This window comes from Nothobranchius furzeri, chromosome 8, assembly GCF_043380555.1.
Source record: "Nothobranchius furzeri strain GRZ-AD chromosome 8, NfurGRZ-RIMD1, whole genome shotgun sequence".
In the NCBI taxonomy this organism is placed as follows: Eukaryota; Metazoa; Chordata; class Actinopteri; order Cyprinodontiformes; family Nothobranchiidae; genus Nothobranchius; species Nothobranchius furzeri.
In genome coordinates, this window is record NC_091748.1 from 72067217 (window position 1) to 72085806 (window position 18590).

The 18590-nt window shown below is 43.3% G+C and overlaps 2 protein-coding genes across 4 annotated transcripts in view; one reads left to right on the forward strand and one right to left on the reverse strand.

Moving 5' to 3' along the window:
* Positions 1 to 11677, forward strand: part of fam102bb (family with sequence similarity 102 member Bb) — a 29437-nt gene extending 17760 nt beyond the window's left edge. Inside the window, exons 7-11 of the mRNA XM_070554296.1 lie at positions 2817 to 2918; positions 5298 to 5526; positions 8832 to 8968; positions 9237 to 9306; positions 9462 to 11677. Of these exons, the coding sequence (XP_070410397.1) occupies positions 2817 to 2918; positions 5298 to 5526; positions 8832 to 8968; positions 9237 to 9306; positions 9462 to 9504 (581 nt within the window). The 3' untranslated portion in view covers positions 9505 to 11677. The remainder of the gene's footprint in view (positions 1 to 2816; positions 2919 to 5297; positions 5527 to 8831; positions 8969 to 9236; positions 9307 to 9461) is intronic.
* Positions 11678 to 11717: 40 nt separating this feature from the next.
* Positions 11718 to 17018, reverse strand: henmt1 (HEN methyltransferase 1). 3 transcript variants are annotated; one of them, XM_015971089.3, is made up of 9 exons: positions 16897 to 17018; positions 16570 to 16682; positions 16103 to 16237; positions 15842 to 16024; positions 15554 to 15740; positions 14229 to 14439; positions 14049 to 14151; positions 13770 to 13927; positions 11718 to 12056 (listed from the first exon to the last, which is right to left on the reverse strand). In XM_015971089.3, exons 1-9 carry the CDS (start codon positions 16978 to 16980, stop codon positions 11956 to 11958), a joined length of 1275 nt encoding a protein of 424 aa, XP_015826575.3. In that variant the 5' UTR covers positions 16981 to 17018; the 3' UTR covers positions 11718 to 11955. The 3 variants fall into 3 exon arrangements, with proteins under 3 accessions (XP_015826575.3, XP_015826574.3, XP_015826573.3); XM_015971088.3 differs by having other exon boundaries at positions 14049 to 14154; XM_015971087.3 differs by having other exon boundaries at positions 14049 to 14163.
* Positions 17019 to 18590: the final 1572 nt, after the last annotated feature.

Here is an 18590-nt window from a genome sequence, read left to right on the forward strand (position 1 = left end):
GGAGTGCTGATTTGAAGGATGAGTTAGTCGGAGGCATGGAAATAACTTGTCTGGGTCTTTTCCCAGTTGATTAAAAATAAGCTACAAGCCAAAAAACAGCTGATCGTAGTTCATCCCAGTGTTACTTTACACACACACGGACACCTCACACAGTATTTAGGACTCAGGGCTTTTATTCTTTAGAGTGGGGTAGGAGGTGTTTTTTGAAGCATCTTTTGACTTATCGTTTGAAATGGTCTTCACATAACTGATGGCAACCATTAAATGAAATGTTTTATCTAAAAAAGGAATAACTGTAATTGCCTCTGAAATTTACAATCCTGGAAAAACCTCATCCAATCATTGTGAATGTCCCGTTCTTAAAGATTGGATCATGAGTCATCCACCAAACTGCCCTCTGACTCCTGGAAATAGTGGAACCTGATTTGCTTATCTCAGCTGTCTGTAGAGGATTCTGAAGACATCTGGATATTCGTGGTGTTGGTGTCAGGTTTCCTGCTCTTTGGCCTAGGAGGCTTCCTGGCTTACCGGAAAATTAACAAGCTGTCGAGGAATATTGGCGCTCTCCCCGAGCTCAGGGATGGATGACACCGCACTGTGAATGCACAGACTCATATAATTGTCAAGATGAGTCGTAAGCTTGGATCTTTGGCTGAGATTTATGCGTTGGCACAAAAGATGGATGCCATCAAGGAGCGAGTGGACGAATCAGCACGGATTGGGATAGATTAATTTACGCCATTATTGGGATTTTGAGAGGTTGAGGACCAAGGAACTTTAAGTCAGAGAGGAAATTATCTCTGTCTGGCCCCAAAACAATTTCCAATCTGAATCTGGTGCCCTTGAGCCTGTAAGGCTGCAATGAATACTCCCCCCTCAGAAGAAATGTGGAATGCTGCCATCGCTATGGCAACTCTGTCTCCCTATCCCAGCCGGGGCGGGACTGCGGGCTGTGAAGGCCGCTGAATCGTTCCAGGAGTCACTGCACACTCCAAACATCAACGACCTCCCTCCCTTGACCAGACGACAGAGGTGACGTGTGCTGCTTATCGTGGCTGCAGGCACTGACGTGTGGAGAGTCCCAAACCCACCAACCCACCTAGTAGACACCTATGTTGTGTGATGTCTGAAGTCTGTTGCATTTCTGTCTGAGGTGTTTTTTTGCATAGCAAAGCTGCCCTCTCTGTGGAGGGTGACTCTGAAGTGCCTTTTTTCCTCCACCTGAACCAATCCTCATGTAACCCCTCTGATCTCTATTAAGGTAGCGCGACTCGGGTTGCGAATGACCACAGTCACCAATTCTTGTCATGTATCTTTGCCCATGTATGCCTGATCTCTGAATTGTGTGTACTGAAACTCTAATTTCTCTCTGGGATTAATAAAGTATTTTTGAATTTGAATTGAATCTACCCCCCACCCCTCCCCACCCCCCGCACACCTCTCTGTGTGCACGTATTACGTATTTTTGGCTTGGAGCAGTTGAACAGGAAGTGAAGCCAGAGCTGGGCTGCCTAGTGTCATGGAGGGAATGTTACGCTCTGTTCGCAAATTTGATTAAAATCTTTGATTTATACGTTCTGTTTAAAGTCTGGTTCTGTTCTTATTGGGAATTTTTTAGGTGACGGACCTGTTTCAGTGAACGCAGCTTGTTTTCTGTCAACTGGTAGAGTTATCAGTCTGTTGCATTGGCAGTCTGTGTGTGCTTGGGGAAGTTGGGCCATTTCTCAATATGTGTACTCATCTGAACTTGTGTACTCGCGTCCCTGTGTAACGTCATCAACAATGGCCCAAGTACTGGTCCAATCCAAAGTACATAACAGGGCAATTACGAGGATGCATCAACGCATCAATCTGTGGACTTTGACCAACAAGGTATCCCATAATGCATTACCTCACAAACCGTTATACCCCAAACGGAACATGGCAGAGGAAAGAGCTCACGACTGTAGTGTTTCTATATAAAAATGCAAATAATTTAGTCTAAATAAATAAATATGAGTGATGTCGTATTTAATTGTGTGTACCTGTAAAATTTGCTGCTTGTTTTTTTTCCCTGGCTCTTCACGATACGTCAAAATGCTAAATGCTAACCCACTATCAAAATAAAAGCAGCAGTGACTTAAATAATTCTGTTTTGATGAAAAAGAAAATAGTTTTCTTCATTTTATCAATTTTCATAAAAGTGGACCAAATATCCAAATCCAATGTAAAAATAGTTATTTTGTTATTTAAGGGACAAGCTAGACTTTCATTTTTATTTCAAGCCGTAGGATAAAGCAGCGCTTGTTCCCGTGATGCAACAGAGTACAGTTCTGTTCCAAATGCCGTCCTCTTGTACTCAGTAGGACGGACGTTCTGCTGTTCTTGCCGAGAACATACTTGACAAGTACACAAGAACGCGCTAGCGTCCATGGGTATTGAGAAACGGCCCTGTTGTTTGTGAGGTTTTCCCAGATTATTAGTGGCGCTCTGCTGCTCCCTGAATGGCCAGAAAAACATCTCCAATTCAACTTTTCACCCTCTCAGGCTCAAAGTAAGTTTTGATAAAAGGACGAACAACTAAGTCCTTCGGGGGTTCTTCTGAGTTAAAAATTGCTCATGAATACGTATGTGGAGTAACCAGGTAGATAGGCTTTAACGTTGCAAATCTGCAACGCCCGCCTCCAGAGGGTTAACAGAAGTCCCGTCTTGCCACGTATCTGCAGCTCAGTGTGTTGTCTGCTTATCCTTCACAACCGACCTCAGTTTTTTCAATAAATGCACAAACTTGTGGTTTATAATAATATATTTGTCTTTCACTCGTCTTTGCGCTTCAGGAGAGTGTCGAGAGGGGAAGTGTCCCGTTGTGTCAGATGAGCCAGGAGGCTGCGGCCACTCCCGGACATCCAGCTACGCCAGCCAGCAGTCCAAACTCTCAGGTAGAGCCATCCCACATCCTAAAAGTTATTATCCTCCATTATCGTCTGTGTAACGATGCAGACAGAGGAATGGTCATATTCAACTTACATAAATCCTTTATTCTCATCAGTAACATTCATAGAAGAAAAATGCTTAAGGTCAAACTGAGAAAACAAACCTCATGACCGAGGAGAATAGAAGTAATAAAATACTCCACCCTCACAGCCCAAAGCTCGAGTTTCCATCAGCAGCAGATAAGATGACACTAATAGATGATTAGAGGAAGTGGATCTGCACACAGATCGGCTCTAATGGTTTGTTCGTGAAAGGCTGAAACATGGTTTTCCTGCCACGGGTCACTTTTTATTCCATTTATTCAAACAACACGTTAGGTTCTGGTCAATTTTCTCCTAGTGACGCTTGAAAAGGCCTCCTGCAGACACGAACGCAGCACCAGGTTTTTTTCTTTGCAGAGCTGCTACATCAGTGGTTTTCACGTGTTGCAGATTTGTTGCTCGTTCCTCTCCAACCCCAGCGAGTCGTGACAAATGGCTGCTCATACTGACGCAGCATCTGTTGGAGGGTTCTTCCTGTTAAAGGGGAGTTTTCCTCTCCACTGCTGCTACATGCTTGCTTAGTAAGAGGATTGCTGGAAAGTCACTAACACAAGTCAGTGATTTGTTGTAATCTGCTGAGATTGTTTATATAGGAAACTTTTAACTAATTGGCTTAATGAACTGAAATCAGTTGGAATGTTTACTTTGTAAATTACCTTGAGACGACTACTGCCGTGATTTGGCGCTATAAAAATAAACTGAAATAGATTCAACATTTCATTTACATTTTTGCAACAAAATAGCCATGCTGCTGCATGAAAACGATAATCTATACTACATGCATGCCTGGTTTGCGTTTGAGCTATGGGTGGGCGATGTAGCCTAAAATCTATATTGCGATATAATTTGAAAAATGTGCGGTAACAGTATATATTGCGATATGACTTTCTTTTGTATATATGTCAAAAACGACTGTTTCTAAACATACTCACATACCAGATACACTGCAGCAGCAGAATAAACACACTAAAATGCCATTTTAAGAAAACTTATTGTGCAAAAATCAAAAATCTTTACGAGTAATATTTAAGATGTGTAACAGATCTTTTTCCAAAAAATGGAGCACACCATTCTTTAATAAAAAAATAAAGATTTGGATATTTTAAATAAAAATACAAGTAAAAGTTAACAAAACACAAAAGTTTTTAAAATAAAGTGAAGACCTCGTAACGTGGATCGAGTGTCTTATCATGTCCCGAAAGCCGCTTTTCTCCACTGTAAGAAACGGCACTGTAACATTCTGATTGGATCAGTTAAAAGAATGTGTTATGTCTTTATAACACTACGTGAAATGAGTCCTGTTGGAATCCTTATAGTCACAGTACTTCTCATTTCTAAGATCATAATAAAGTAATTATAATATTTTAATTTCACAGGTCGGTCACATCTTATTATTGACTAACACTTTGATGGATTAGCTTTATTAAAATAGAGTTCTTTGATTAATTAAAAGAAAAGAGTTCATTCTTCGTTCTTCTGTCTTCATTGCTGGAACGTAAACAGTTTAGAAGCGAATGCATGACCTTGAGGCTGTTTCATGCACTCTGGCACTGTGTCAAAAGGGAACAGTTGTTAGAGGGTAGAAATGGCTCCTTCATCACGTTACAGCACCATGTCCTTACACAGGTACGTGGTAATGGCGTTTGTAATATCAATCCACCGTTGATTATTTCTCTCATACTGAGTGCCTTTAGCAAATGCTTGTAAAATGTCCGTCTGCTGGTGTGTAAGACCACCTTTTTTCTTACCACTCGACTGACTGGGCGTTTGTTGAGGATGCAGTTTTTGGCTTTCTTCGTATTCCACAACGTGCTTCGTTTTGAGGTGGTAAAACAAATGAGATGTATTCCCTCTATTCGCTAATACTTTCTTCCGGCATACTTTGTAGATTATATTGTTCTGCTCCACATCCGACTCCTTAAAGCCAAACCAAGTCCAAATGACCGACGTTGCACCGGTCTTCTTTACGAGAACCTCCTCCTCCACAGGCTCCATGCTTTCAGCCTCAACAGACGCCGCTTGATGACGTCATCAACATGCGCTACCGCGATAGGCCGATATAGTGAAAATCTCTACCGTTGGCCAAATTAATATACCGGTAATTTCTACCGTATACCGTTTATACTGCCCACCCCTAGTTTGATCCCTATAATAATCTTTTTCAACCATTTAAATGCTGTAAAAAGCTGTTTTTATTTTATTAATAATAATAATAATATCGAGGGTTCGTATGTATGTAAGATAGTGGTTAGCATAAACTTAGCACCTTGTTGATTGTCACAGGCTACAGCACAAGTCACTCCCGCTCCTCCAGCATGTCAGAGTTCAGCCACCGGAGGAACCACTCGGTGGGCAGCGCCTCCACAGGCATCGGAAGCATTCCAGAGCCCAGCGAGGACCGGGAGTCCAGACCGCGTCCAGCTCTCCCCGAAGAACCAGTTCCCACAGCTACCACTAGCAACCAAGCCGGCACACCAGTGCGGAGTGCGTCGTCATCCGAGCGACTGAACAGGTGAGTCTTTTGGTGGTTTTGTCAGTAAACCGAGCAAAATTTACAGCAAACTGAAAAATGTTCTGAGGCCAGATGTTCCAGGAAGCAGCCCTAAAGCCTGTGAGGCAGTGCAGCTGAACCATGCATTTGGTTTTATTGAGTCACTTAGTCTTCGTCTTCGTCTTCCTCCGCTTAGCCGGGTCCGGGTCGCGGGGGCAGCATCCCAATTAGGGAGCTCCAGGCCGTCCTCTCCCCGGCCACCTCCACCAGCTCCTCCGGCAGGACCCCAAGGCGTTCCCGGACCAGATTGGAGATGTAACCTCTCCAACGTGTCCTGGGTCGACCCGGGGGCCTTCTGCTGGCAGGACATTCCCGAAACACCTCCCCGGGGAGGCGTCCAGGAGGCATCCTGACCAGATGCCCAAACCACCTCAACTGGCTCCTTTCGATCCGGAGGAGCAGCGGTTCTACTCCGAGTCCCTCCCGAATGTCCGAGCTCCTCACCCTATCTCTAAGGCTGAGCCCGGCCACCCTACGGAGGAAACTCATTTCGGCTGCTTGTATCCGCGATCTCATTCTTTCGGTCATTACCCAAAGCTCATGACCATAGGTGAGGATTGGGACGTAGATCGACCGGTAAATCGAGAGCCTGGCTTTCTGGCTCAGCTCCCTCTTCCCCACGACAGATCGGCTCAGCGTCCGCATCACTGCAGATGCCAACCAATCCTCCTGTCACAAAAAACTTTATTATCCATGAGTTGGAACGGGACCTAAAAAGCATCCAATAATGACACAGTTGGTCATATTTTACACTGTTTACTTAAATAATTATTTCATTTTATTCATTTGAGTTAGTTTGATGTTTTCTAGTACTCAAAATCAGATCATATGTGCCATTTTTTTATATTCACCTGTGAATAAAGCTGCACCACTGGCGGCTGTGAAACCTCAGTGATGAGGCTCAGCAAGAAAGTGGGACAGGAAGTAGCTGAAGCTTCACGTCTAAGCTGTGGTTCTGATCAGCTGTGCGTGCAAAAAGCAACTAAAAGCACTGAGGAAGTCATTTACGGAAACCACGATATTCAAGAAATTTAAATGTTGCTAATATTGTGCGTGCACTTTCAGCGGTTTTGTCTTTTATTACCAGTGCATACTTCAGATCGAACTATGCAGGTCACACCCAAAATTCACATGAAAATAAAGTTTGTGTTTGCAGAGTGACACAATGAGCAGGATTCTTGTGAGGCCTACGCAACTGTTTGTAACTGAACAAGGACCGCAGGCTGCTGACAACAACACACGTCCTCTTTTGTCGGCTCAAACCCGGTTAAAGGTTCTGTCTGACCAACAATCTAAAAGTCTGCTCTGAACTCATCTGGCCAAAGATGGAGGCTTTAGTCGAGCCAGTGAGAATAAAGTATTCATCGTTTTACACTGTTCACAACTAACACCACCACCGAGCCGAGTGCGCCCTGCTGTTGGTGCATTCAAGCGTTTCAGAAGCGCCCGACATGAATCTGCTGCTAAGGGAGGCAAACCAAAGGACTGGATGTATATAAATAGATTTTGGTTTGCGTTTACTGGCACGCAGTGTGAGAAGAAGAAAAGCATTGTGAAGACAAATGAATCTGATGTGGGATTTAGTCATTTACTGCTGTGTGTCTGTTCTATGATGATGGTCGGACGTCTTTTAGAGTTCTCATCTGTATTGTGAGGGAGACACAAGCCGGTGTGACGCCAACTTGGATTCATCTGTTAGCAGAGAGGCCCAAACCGTCCTCTCCCCAGCAGCCTCCACCAGCTCCACCTGTAGGATCACAAGGCCAACCAGAAGATAAAAACCCTCCAGCAAGTCCTGGATTGACCTGGGAGTCTCCTGCCAACAGGACCTGCCTGAAACACCCCCTAGAGGAGCAGCTCTGTACAGATTGGTTTGGCTCGTGTGAGTGTAGGCGTGTTTCCCTGCCAGCTCTGGGATGGAAAGCGGGTGTGCCTTTTTGGCAGACTCTGAACAAGGAAATGGCGCAGGCAGTGAAGCTGCAGGCAGAAAACTCCGGAGCAACCAGCGGCTCCGCCCCCTAGCCAATCAGTGGTCATGGTCGCTGGCCTGACTCATCCCTTCTTTCCACCGGAGCCGTCAGCAGCGCGAGTCGGCCACGTCTCAGGAGCAGCATGTCGCGGCCTTTACGCGCCGGTTCTATTTTCTACGCGCGACGCCTCTGAAACGGGTCAAGTTCGACATTTTTGGGGAAGGAAAGACAGGAAATCGGACGCGGAAATGGAGCGAAGCTTTCCGAGATTTTCAGAATAAAGAAACGTACTGCCTTCCGGTTGCTTTACTTAAAAAAACAGTTACTAACCCTAACCCGTGAGAAGTTATCACCTAGCTAGCGGTCTCCTTTGTTTTTCAGGTCCGTATTGGCGATTATAAAACGGACAGAACATAAAACACAAACCTTTTGGAGCCATGTTGTAGTTTACTCCTGCTTGTTGTTGTGTTTACTGACGAAGTCACCCGTGTGACTTCGTGCTCTGTCGGTGACAGCTGCTCCCCTGCTGCTTCGCGTCTCGTGGGAAGGGCCAAGCAGCAGCTTACGCGAGCAAGACGTGCTGCTGCAGTAATGTGCTCCTGACGGCTCCTGTGGAAAGAAGGGGTCAGCATCTCCAGGAAACTCAACGGGGCAGGGACTAGAAGCTGGGAAAATACCAAACCACGTTCTTGGAAAATGTGATCATGCCGAGCTGCACTAGTCCGAGTTACTCTCGAGAAAACTACTTTAAGTCTCTCCTGAGTTCCAAGCTCCTCATTCTACCTCTAAGGCCCGTCCTGGCCACTCCATGGAGGAAAATCATTTCAGTCTCTTGTATCCGTGGCCTTGTTCTTTAGATGATTACTTACAGCTAGTGACCATAACTGAGGACTTGAACAAGGATCGATCTGTAAATCGAGAGCTTTGCTTTCCTGCTTGGCTTCATCTTCGCCACAGTGGACCGGTTCAGCGTGCGTGTCGCTGCAAAAGCTGCATCAGTCCGCTTGTCGACCCCCCGCTCCCTCCTTTCCACATTTGTAAACAAGACCCTGAGACACTTAAGCTCCTGTAACTGAGGTAGGACCTCTGCCTGACCAGAAGTTGGCCATCTTCAGCTCCAGGGAGTCACAAAGACAAGCCACTGAGGAATTCCCCAGAGCATCACCCCATCAGGCAGGAGTGCGTACACCACCAGCACCATTTCTTTCTGACTGTGATCAGCACAAGAACACCAGAAAACTTTGTTTTAGTGTAAGTGAAAGGTGAAATAACTCCTTGTGTTTTCCTCTCCTTAAGACATCCGGTCAAACAGGACTCCATGGAGTCTCAGCTAAAGAGGATGGACGACACGAGGGTGGACGCAGATGATGTCGTGGAAAAGATCTTACAGAGTCAAGACTTCACGCCCAGCCTGCTGGATTCCAGCGCCGAAGGTTAGTGGTCGGTTTGGTGGTAAAATGTCGAACGAAGGAAAACTGCAGTCCTGTTCTAAAGTGCCGGATTCACACGAGTCGGTGTGAACACTGAGGAGAGCATTGTGTTGCATTTGAAGGTCTCATTCAGCTCAAAGCTTAGAAAAAAGAGCTACTGTCAAAACGCGATTATTTTTAGATTGCCTAGCAACCGGCTGCTCCTCATGATGAGAATTATACAGCAGGCTGTGTTAGCGGCTGGGTTTGACCACAACTGTGTCTGCTGCAGAGGAAGGCTTGCGTCTGTTTGTTGGGCCAGGAGGAAGTACGGCCTTTGGAAGCCACCATCTTCCCACCAGGTAACAAGAACAGCTACGGTGACTTCTAGTTCACCTTCAAGACTTCTTATAGTACAAGAGAAACGTGCTAAAATCCCAACATCTTCAGGCTATATTCTACTACAGCTGACTTTATTCTGTGATTATTAATTGAACCTTCTGGTGTCCTCTCTCAGGGTTGGTGCTGGAGCGTACGAGCAGGTGGTGATTAAGCGTTAGCCCTGAAGCCTCTCGTTAATGGACTGAAATGACAAACGTGTTCCTAATTCCTTCTCCGTTCCTACATCACACGCCGGATCGCTCTGTAGCGCCAGCAGGGCCCTCCTGTGATCATTTTAGGCGGGAGTAATCCGATGCAATCTCCATACAGACACGTGCAGCGGTAGATTGGGAAATTAGACAAATTTAGAAATGAGATAACTCAAAAATGCTTCTTTTTTTTTGGCTTCCTGAGCTGAAACCATTTGATCCGTCTGGGTGCGGGAAGTCCTAATCGTCATCCAGCGTCTTGAGCGTTTAACAGGAGCTGCTTTTTACTGCTGATGACCGGAGGAGGCGTTAGCTAAACGAACTAGAATCCACACTGAAAAAAGGGTTTTCAACACATTCCTTTAGTGTCTGGTTGTTTAGGGCGGCCGACGCGGTCGTCGGCACGGACGGCTGTTTGTGTTTTCAAGGTGAGAATGTTTTAATACAAAGCACTCGACTAAAGCCATTTAATGTGTGAACGTGGACCGCGAGTGCACCCGAATAACACCACTGGGTTTATTTACCGTAGCTCTCGTTTTCTGATGAATGAAGAGATGACGTTAAATGAATTCACGGCAACGAGAAAATAGGAAAGCATGTCGTAGAACTGTAAATGTCATCAGGAGCCTGTTCTTGTTAACCACACACATTTCTTTTCCCACGAGCAAATGTCGCTTTATTTAACATTTGTTTGACCCTAAAACGAGACTGGTGAAACGCTGAAACCAAGCCAGAATCCGGATATTCCTGCTTGTTTTACGGTTTTTCGTGCACGGATGTGGCGCCTTTGAGCAGCGTCATTCCAGCCTGGCTTGTTGATGGGGAACTTTTCATCACTCTACAAATAATGTCCTCTTTTGAATTGATGCACGTCTTCAGTTTGTTGCGTTAAGACTAGAATGCAAACAATGAAATGATCCCCGTCAAGAATTAAATACGACGGAGCCCATTAAGGGGAAGAGGAGGGAAAAGGTTGGATTTCTCGTACGCGTCAGATGATGCCTCATCCTCGGTATGGTTGTCCATATGCGCCAGATAGTTTCTTGTCTGCATGAGAACCCTTTTTAAACCAGTGTTCCTGTAGGGCAGGGGTAAGGAACCCTAGTCCTGGAGAGCCGCTTTCCAGCTTGTTTTAGACGTTTCCCTGCGAGAACGCTCCTGATTCAGCAGGTGCAGAGCCTGATGAGCTGCTGAACAGGTGAATCAACTGTTGAAGCAGGGAAACCTCTAAAACGTGCTGGATAGCAGCTCCCCAGGACCAGGGTTGCCTACCCCTGCTTTAGGGGCTCAGTGGAATGCTCATCAGCATTGCTGTGGGTCGTGCACCAAGACCATCTGCATTTCTAGCCTCTTTGGAGTTTAAAGTTCATCTTCTAGTTGTTTTACCATCAGAACAAAGCTTAAAGAGCGACTGTCCAGCATCAGTGATGTTTTCTTCCGTCAGGAGCCTCGGTAGATGTCCAACACCTCAGCTAGGTAATATTGCAGCCATATCTACACAAATCAGTGTTTCTACGTTTAAACATCGTCCGTGTTACGTTTGTAATTAATGCATGGTCATGGTGTCCATTTGGAACTTTTACCACTTTTAAAGATTTTTTTCCTCCCAGAATTTTATGTTGTGCCATTTTTTTTTAATGATTTTAACTCACTGAAGAAACGACTTTGTTTGCCAGGTTTTTCTGTAGTTCAGGTGTTGTGGGTATAAAGTAACGTCGGAGTTCCACTTTCAAAGCCCATATTTAAAACCCCTCGTCTTTGTGTGGTCTTTTGTTGATTATGTGATAGTTGTTAAATACTCCCGTCTGGAAAAAAGTGATGAACTATTCAGTAGTGAGTGTATAAATTCTGGCTACGAAACGCGCAGTCAAAGAGGTGTTTATTTTTGGGGCCTTTTGTTTTACCTGTGACACAGGTGTGCTCATCTTGGTACCGAACATGTTCCAAACATGGTTGCTTTTCTCTTCTGTGAAGCTGTTGTCTTTATAAAAACTGTAAATGATGTTCTGTGATGTTCCGACACGCTCCAGTGTTCTCTGTTACAGACGTGCTCCTTTGACCAACATTTGTTTTCCTTATTAACTGTATCGTTGCCTAAAATATCAACTTGGCACAGTTGAATAAAACAGTTTCAAAACCTTAATTCTCTTTTTTTATTATTCTAAGCAAAATGACAACACATGTTTGCACATTTAAAGGTTTATTTTTATCCCACCTTTACTCAGTACCTTATTTTAAAGACCAAATCGGTTCCTTTTACAGGTTTATCTTTAGAAATGATCCAAAACAAAATGACTCTTAATTTGAAGTTCACAGGCTGAACAGGAAGTACTGCTGTCCTACAGAAAAGTTTCTTACACATAAATCCGTGGGTAGATTCCAATATTTTATCTATGAACTGAAAAAACCACATCCTGTTTATCAAACTGTCTCCCAGTCTTCCTCTGGCTCAACACCGTGAGAGCACCAGCTGGCCTCTGAATACTCGCCGTCCTCCAGGTAAGCATCGTCGTCCTCTTCATCTGAAAACACAACGAAGAGCGAGTCAAACACGGTATCCGCGGGTCCTTAAAAAGTCTTAAATTTGCTTTTCCAAATTTAAGGCCTTAAAAATGACAAATAATCCTTAAATAGAGTTTCCAAAGGTCTTAAATTACCAAAGAACCAATAAACAAGATTCTTTTATTTCTATAAAATTTTTGTGAATTTCTAGTTGATGTTCAGCATTTTTTTGTGTATGATATTGGCGTAAGCGGAACCGTACACATTCAGCTGGTTGTGAAAGGGGGCTATTTTTAGATGAGCACATTAGCTGGTTAAGCTAGTGGGAGCTTGTGCCGTGGGGAAGTGCAAGTTTAATGGTAACTGGATGGCTAATCCCACGTTCGCAACGTGGTTAGCACCAGTTCCAGGCAATAACTGGAAATTATAGCTTAAATTAAATTGGAAAATAATAGCTTAAATTTGGTCAAAGTAGCCTTAAAAAAGTCTTTAAAAGTCTTAAATTTGGCTCCCTGAAACCTGCAGATACCCTGCAAAAAGAACTAATGGATCTGTTGATGTTTCTGTTGGGACCACATAGCCAAATTCTTCAGTGCCAGAGAATAACCCCCGATATAAACAGCAACGTTCTGTGTTAAGACCAATAAGTAATGATTTAATTGCATTAAAATGCTTCAATGAATCCTCAAAGAATAAAAATCACATAATTTAGGGTTTAAGGAAGAATCAAATCACTTACTGGGGAAATAACATTTGTATTTATGTGGATTTAATACGAAGCAAACTCTACAAATAAACCGTTATAATTTAGCTAAACATATTTTCATAAAGCAACTATTAAAAGGGAAGTTGAGGTAAAATGATGCAGTGCATTTGTTAATTGGAATTGGGGGGGGGGAAGACAATTTGTTGCTCAATATAAAATAAAAAAATACCCATGTTCCTCTTACTGGCATAAACTAACAGTCTAAAGGCCACGATGATTGGTTTAGTGTTCCTGCAGAGAAATGTCTCATACGAACACACTAGAACAACTCAAGTGTCTTATTTTTAATTAGTCTAATTATAAATCCTCTTCCTAATTAATTTATTTTATTAGTATAGCACCAACTCACAATAAGAGGACATTAACAAAAGCATTCTGAGTTGAGTTAATTATGCGGATTAGTTAAAAGCTTCCTATAAGAAAACAGATTAAAGTCAGGATTATGAATGACACACATAAGAACTAACTGTCGTTGGTGTTCAGAAGGTCTCTTCACTTGTCCTCGTGTTTCTCACTTTCACACAATATGAAATTTAATCATTTAAATCAGGAGTGTCAAACTCAAATTCACACAGGGCCGAAATGAAAATCTGGGACGAAGTAGCGGGCGAAACTTAATATATTTTGAAAAAGTGACGGCAAATTTGCACATTTTCTTTATAAACATTATGCAGTTTTGAACCTTTTCATTTGGAAACAAACTTATTTTGTGAGAGGAGTGCTTAGTTTTTCCGAGAGCGAAGCTGCAGACACCGGCAGCAGACGCTGGAAACAACACAAAGGAGGGGGCCCTTCAGCTCTGCGCTAACGCCGCAAAGCATCATGGGAGTTGTAGTCTTTGCCGTAAAATCGGCCAGCAGGTCAGTTTTAATATATTTTTGATATTTTATCTCGTGGGCCACATAAAAATGCTCCGTGAGCCTTCTGTCTGACACGTGTGATTTAAATCAGAATTAGAAATGAGCACCTTGTTCTTGATATTTTACGAGTACCGCAGCACCATCCTGACTCATGTTCACGTGAGGCTCATCCATCAGCAGATGTCTAAGATTCCTCAGGCTTCCGCCCAGCTCACTGACTTTAGGGCAGCAGGACCACAGCACAGCCAGAGGGATGGAAATATATCTAAACACAAGGGTCAAATATAGTTGTGAAAGATGTCTCAGTTGTGTTTAAATATCAGAGGATAATAAAACGATGCTTCCCATTCTCCTGGCATTTCAGGAAAAAAGCAAGACAAACGCACCCACTTCCTGTACCAGACTCCAGTTTTAAGCTGTTTCTCCAGAGCATTTCTTCACACTTATCCACGTCACCTGTCCCACAACAGCCCACTGGACCATCCATGCCTTCTGCACATGCTGATGGTTACACAAATAAAACAATTCAGACATGCCTCACAAGTCAATTATACAAACCGATCTACCTGCCAGCCATCCCTCTATGGCCGCATGTGTTGGGTTGAATCCCTCCGCCCTTTCCTCAGTCAGACTAAAGGTAGAGTTATAGTTTCTGTCACTGCTCTTCTCCTCCATCCACCTGTTCTTCAGTTGTTCTGCCCAGTATAACACCTCACTCACCAGGACTCGGCGCAAAGTGTTGTTGTCACGCAGGCTGGGGTACTTTACAGAATACAGCTGAAACACACACACACACACGTGAGCCTAGAATGTTTAAAGAGCAAGTCACCCCCTACCAGAGTATTACTCCACTCCAACTTCCTGTTTAAAAAATGCAACAAATGCTGTTGCCTAGCAGACCGAGAGGGCGGAGCCGCTAACCCCTTCTTTCCACCGGAGCCGTCAGGAGCACGTTACTGCAGCAGCACGTCTTGCTTGCGTAAGCTGCTGCTTGGCCCTTCCCACGAGACGCGAAGCAGAAGGGGAGCAGCTGTCACTGACAGAGCACGAAGTCACACGAGTGCCTTCGTCAGTAAACACAACAACAAGCAGGAGAAAACTACAACATGGCTCCAAAATGTTTGTGTTTTATGTTCTGTCCATTTTATAATTGCCAATACGGACCTGAAAAACAAAGGTGACCGCTAGCTAGGTGATAACTTCTCACGGGGCCGCACATTTAGTAACTTTTTTAAAAGTAAAGCAAACGGAAGGCAGTACGTTTATTTTTTCTGAAAATCTCGGGAGCTTCTCTCCATTTCCGCGTCCGATTTCCTGTCTTTCCTTCCCCAAAAATGTCGAACTTGACCCGTTTCAGAGGCGTCGCGCGTAGAAAATAGAACCGGCGCGTAAGGGCCGCGACATGCTGCTCCTGAGACGCGGCCGACTCGCGCTGCTGACGGCTCAGGTGGAAAAGGTTCTGTTGACCACAGCGGTTCCTATCAGCAGCTATGACGTGCTGCTGCAGTAACGTGCTGCTGACGGCTCCGGTGGAAAGAAGGGGTCTCACACACACACACACAGGCTCACAACGGCATTGTGACATCATATGGTACCAGCTAAAGTTCTAGGGTACCTCTTAGCCAATAGCGATGGCAGATTTAAATTCAAATGCAGTGCAGAGTTTTTACCTGACAACAGCACAACACTTGACAGTTTTAGGCAGAATATTTAAATTTTAACTAAAATGCACTAAAGTGCTAAACTATTGACTACACGTGTCTGCAGCATGATTAGACAAGCATTTATATAGTTTATCAGAAAAAAAGTTGATTTGGGGATGACTTGCTCTTTAAACAAAAGCACTTCTATTTGTTTTTAAAGATGTTTAGAAACAGTAGAAATGACTCACCAAAGTGTAAGGAGAAACATCCTCTTCATCACTGAACGGCAACACATTACAGCCGGTGCAGCCTTCCAGTCGGTAGAAGACACCGATCTGGGAGCAGAAACCCACGCTGTCCTGCATCCCCAGTGGCGCTTCTCCAACACCAGTGAACTCCACCTTATAGCTGTACTTCAAACACACTTTCAGGGCCCTGAGGGGTTTGATAACAGCCTTATGTAACAGCATGTACCACATCTACACTCAGCTGGTTTTGTTGGGGTTTTCATAAACCAGTGGAACTTTGTACTGTACCAGGATCTGAACTCTGCTCTGTTCCACTCAAACTTGTGGTCTCTGTGCCTGAAGCCCGACAGTCCAGGCAGAAGGGCGTTGTATTCAGAGTTTGGGGTGCTGATGATAACACTCAATGGAGTCATGTATCCAAAAACCACTGCCGTGAAGTGATCTAAGTCCGTAAGAGTCAGATGTTCTATGCTGCAAAAAAGAAAAACATATGTAACAAGAAGAATGGACACACGGACACTGTGGACCAATGATTAAACAGCCTCTTACAGCTCAATGCAGGTAACCAGGTGAAATCCTCTCAGTCGAGCATCCCTCTGCGTCACTGAGCCTTGGTAAAGCTCAACGCACAGCTGATCACAAGTAGGCTGTAGATAGTTGGCCGATAAAGGAGCTAATCCACGCCTGAAGGGATATAGTTTCAGGACAAGCAAAAGAAATGTCTTCAATCACACAAAAGCAATGATTATATGGGGCTAAATGGGAAGTGATTGATGGAAATAGCAGCCAATGTCCAAAAGGATCTTCTAACAGCCTCAAGGATTATTGCTCACGTTTACTGTAAACATTATAAAATGTGGCTTTTTGAAGCATTCTGCAGACTCTTCACTAAAAAGGGAATTATTAGTGTAACTATAATCTAGAAAGTTGTCGATCAAACTAAACGATTCAATGCGGTGCGATTATTTTATTATTTTAATCTGTCATCCAAAGCATCAGCAGTGCCCCTCACGTACATCTTTTTCTTGATTACGTCACCGTTGATGTCCACTCCAACCAACAGCTCGATCTCACGATGAAACTTCAGCTGCTTCAGGAGTTTGCAATCGTTGCAGCCCAAGTCGGCCACCTGGAAATCAACTCCCGAGTTTATTTTGAAGTAACGCCGAACAAAAAACCACAAACCGCGTGAGAAACCGACTGGTTTACCTCAAAACCACAAAGCGAACTTAGCTAGCAGAAACTACTAACGGTGGCTAGCTTATTAGCCGCTAACATCTTGTTGATTTCGAAGTTAAAACTTTTGAATTAAATATAGTTATAGTTAAAAAAACGTTAAGTACCATTTTTGGTTTCTTCATCTTGACAAAATTGATGACAAACTGGTGTCTTTGCTGGTGAAGCGCTGGGCTGAAAAGAGGATTCATCTTCGGTTGGCGTTGCTGTTGTGATAACCCTCCCTGCCGCTAGATGGCGCTGTATTAACGTCGCTTTGGTGCCGCTAGTAGATGCTGCGCAGGTAACGTAGTTTATTTATGTTTATTTATTTATGTTTGTGTTTATTCATTTGGCAGACGCTTTTATCCAAAGTGACTCACAATTAATAACCTAGTACCCGGAGGAAAGCCACGCATGCACGGGGAGAACACGCAACCCCACGCAGAAAGGCCGCTGTGAGGCAACAGTGCTGCAGCCATTTACTTGTGATTGAAATTTTCCGGTGTCGGTACAGGATCTGCCCGTTTTTTTTTTTTTTTTTTTTTTTTTTACTTTATTTAACAAACAATGAGTATACAACATAGAAACGAATGAAGTATACAAAACAACAGAATATGAACACACAAAGCCAGGGGTAAAAGAAAAAAGTAACAATTATAAGAATACACGCAAAAATTCACATATATATTGTTTTGAGAGCCTTTTTGTTGGTGGATTCTAATATTGATTTTATGTACAATTCCACATCCTTAAAAAATGACAGAAATATGGTGTTTTGTTGGTAAACTTACATTTATGAATAAAGAAGTTAGCTAAAAGTATTAACAGATTTATCATAAAAAAACATTTATCATTCTTCATGGGGAACTTAAAGAAACAGAATAAAACATTTTCCCATCGTAAAGAACACTCCCTTAAAATATGGACAGTAACAAACCTGCTAAATTCCTTCCAGAATCTTTGTGTAAAAGAACAGCACCAAAAAAGATGTGTCACAGCTTCTGGATGATCCCCACAGAAAGTACAATTAGTATGTATGTCCCTTTTAAATTTGACCATGTAATGACTGGCTGGATACCATTTATGTAGAAGTTTAAATGAGACTTCTTTCACCTTATTTACAATCAAATATTTCTGGGGGATCATCCAGACTGTCTTCCACTTGATATCTGGAACATATCGGTTCCAATAAGATATTATATACGGGAGAGAGACGATATCTTTCTGGAATAAACTACGTATTCTCTTATTGCTGTTACCAAGTTCTAGAGGAAAGCAGATTTTTCCTATTGGTGACTCAACTGGATCAGGGAGAGTGACAGAGGTAGATATTGAGCTGTCAGTGTTTTTATATAACATTAAAGTCCCTGAGGGTATGGCACCAAGCACCATTGAGAATTCCTGAACACTGATTAGGAAATTATATGGGGCAATAAAGTTGTTGTAAGTAAGTAGTTGTCCCTCTTTATTAACCAGCTGAGCCACCAGTAGGATCCCATTCTAGACCCAAGTTTCCAGGAAAAGTGATTTATTTTTAAATAAAATATCTCTGTTGTTCCAGATAAGATATTTGTGAGGTGAGAAGTTGTGTTTATAAATGAGGGTCTACGCTAAGAGGACTTGCTTATGGAAGGATGAAAGTTTTATAGGGAGTTTCTCAACATTGTAATTACAATTCAAAATAAAATTAAAGCCACCAAAACGAGAGAAAATATGATATGGTATAAGGGTCCAGGTAGAGGTGGGGTTTTTAAGAAAATATTTAGCCCAATTAATTTTGAAAGTGTTATTTAAAGTAGAAAAGTCTAGGACATTAAGC

Bases quoted from the DNA above. Each gene is read 5' to 3' on its own strand.
- henmt1 (XM_015971087.3), bottom strand. From the start codon at position 16,980: ATGAATCCTCTTTTCAGCCCAGCGCTTCACCAGCAAAGACACCAGTTT. The intron at 14,440-15,553 runs GTGAGTCATTTC...TGTGTGTTTCAG, and splicing joins ATGTTTCTCCTTACACTTTG to CTGTATTCTGTAAAGTACCC. The intron at 13,928-14,048 runs GTGCGTTTGTCT...CCTTGTGTTTAG, and splicing joins GAGTCTGGTACAGGAAGTGG to ATATATTTCCATCCCTCTGG.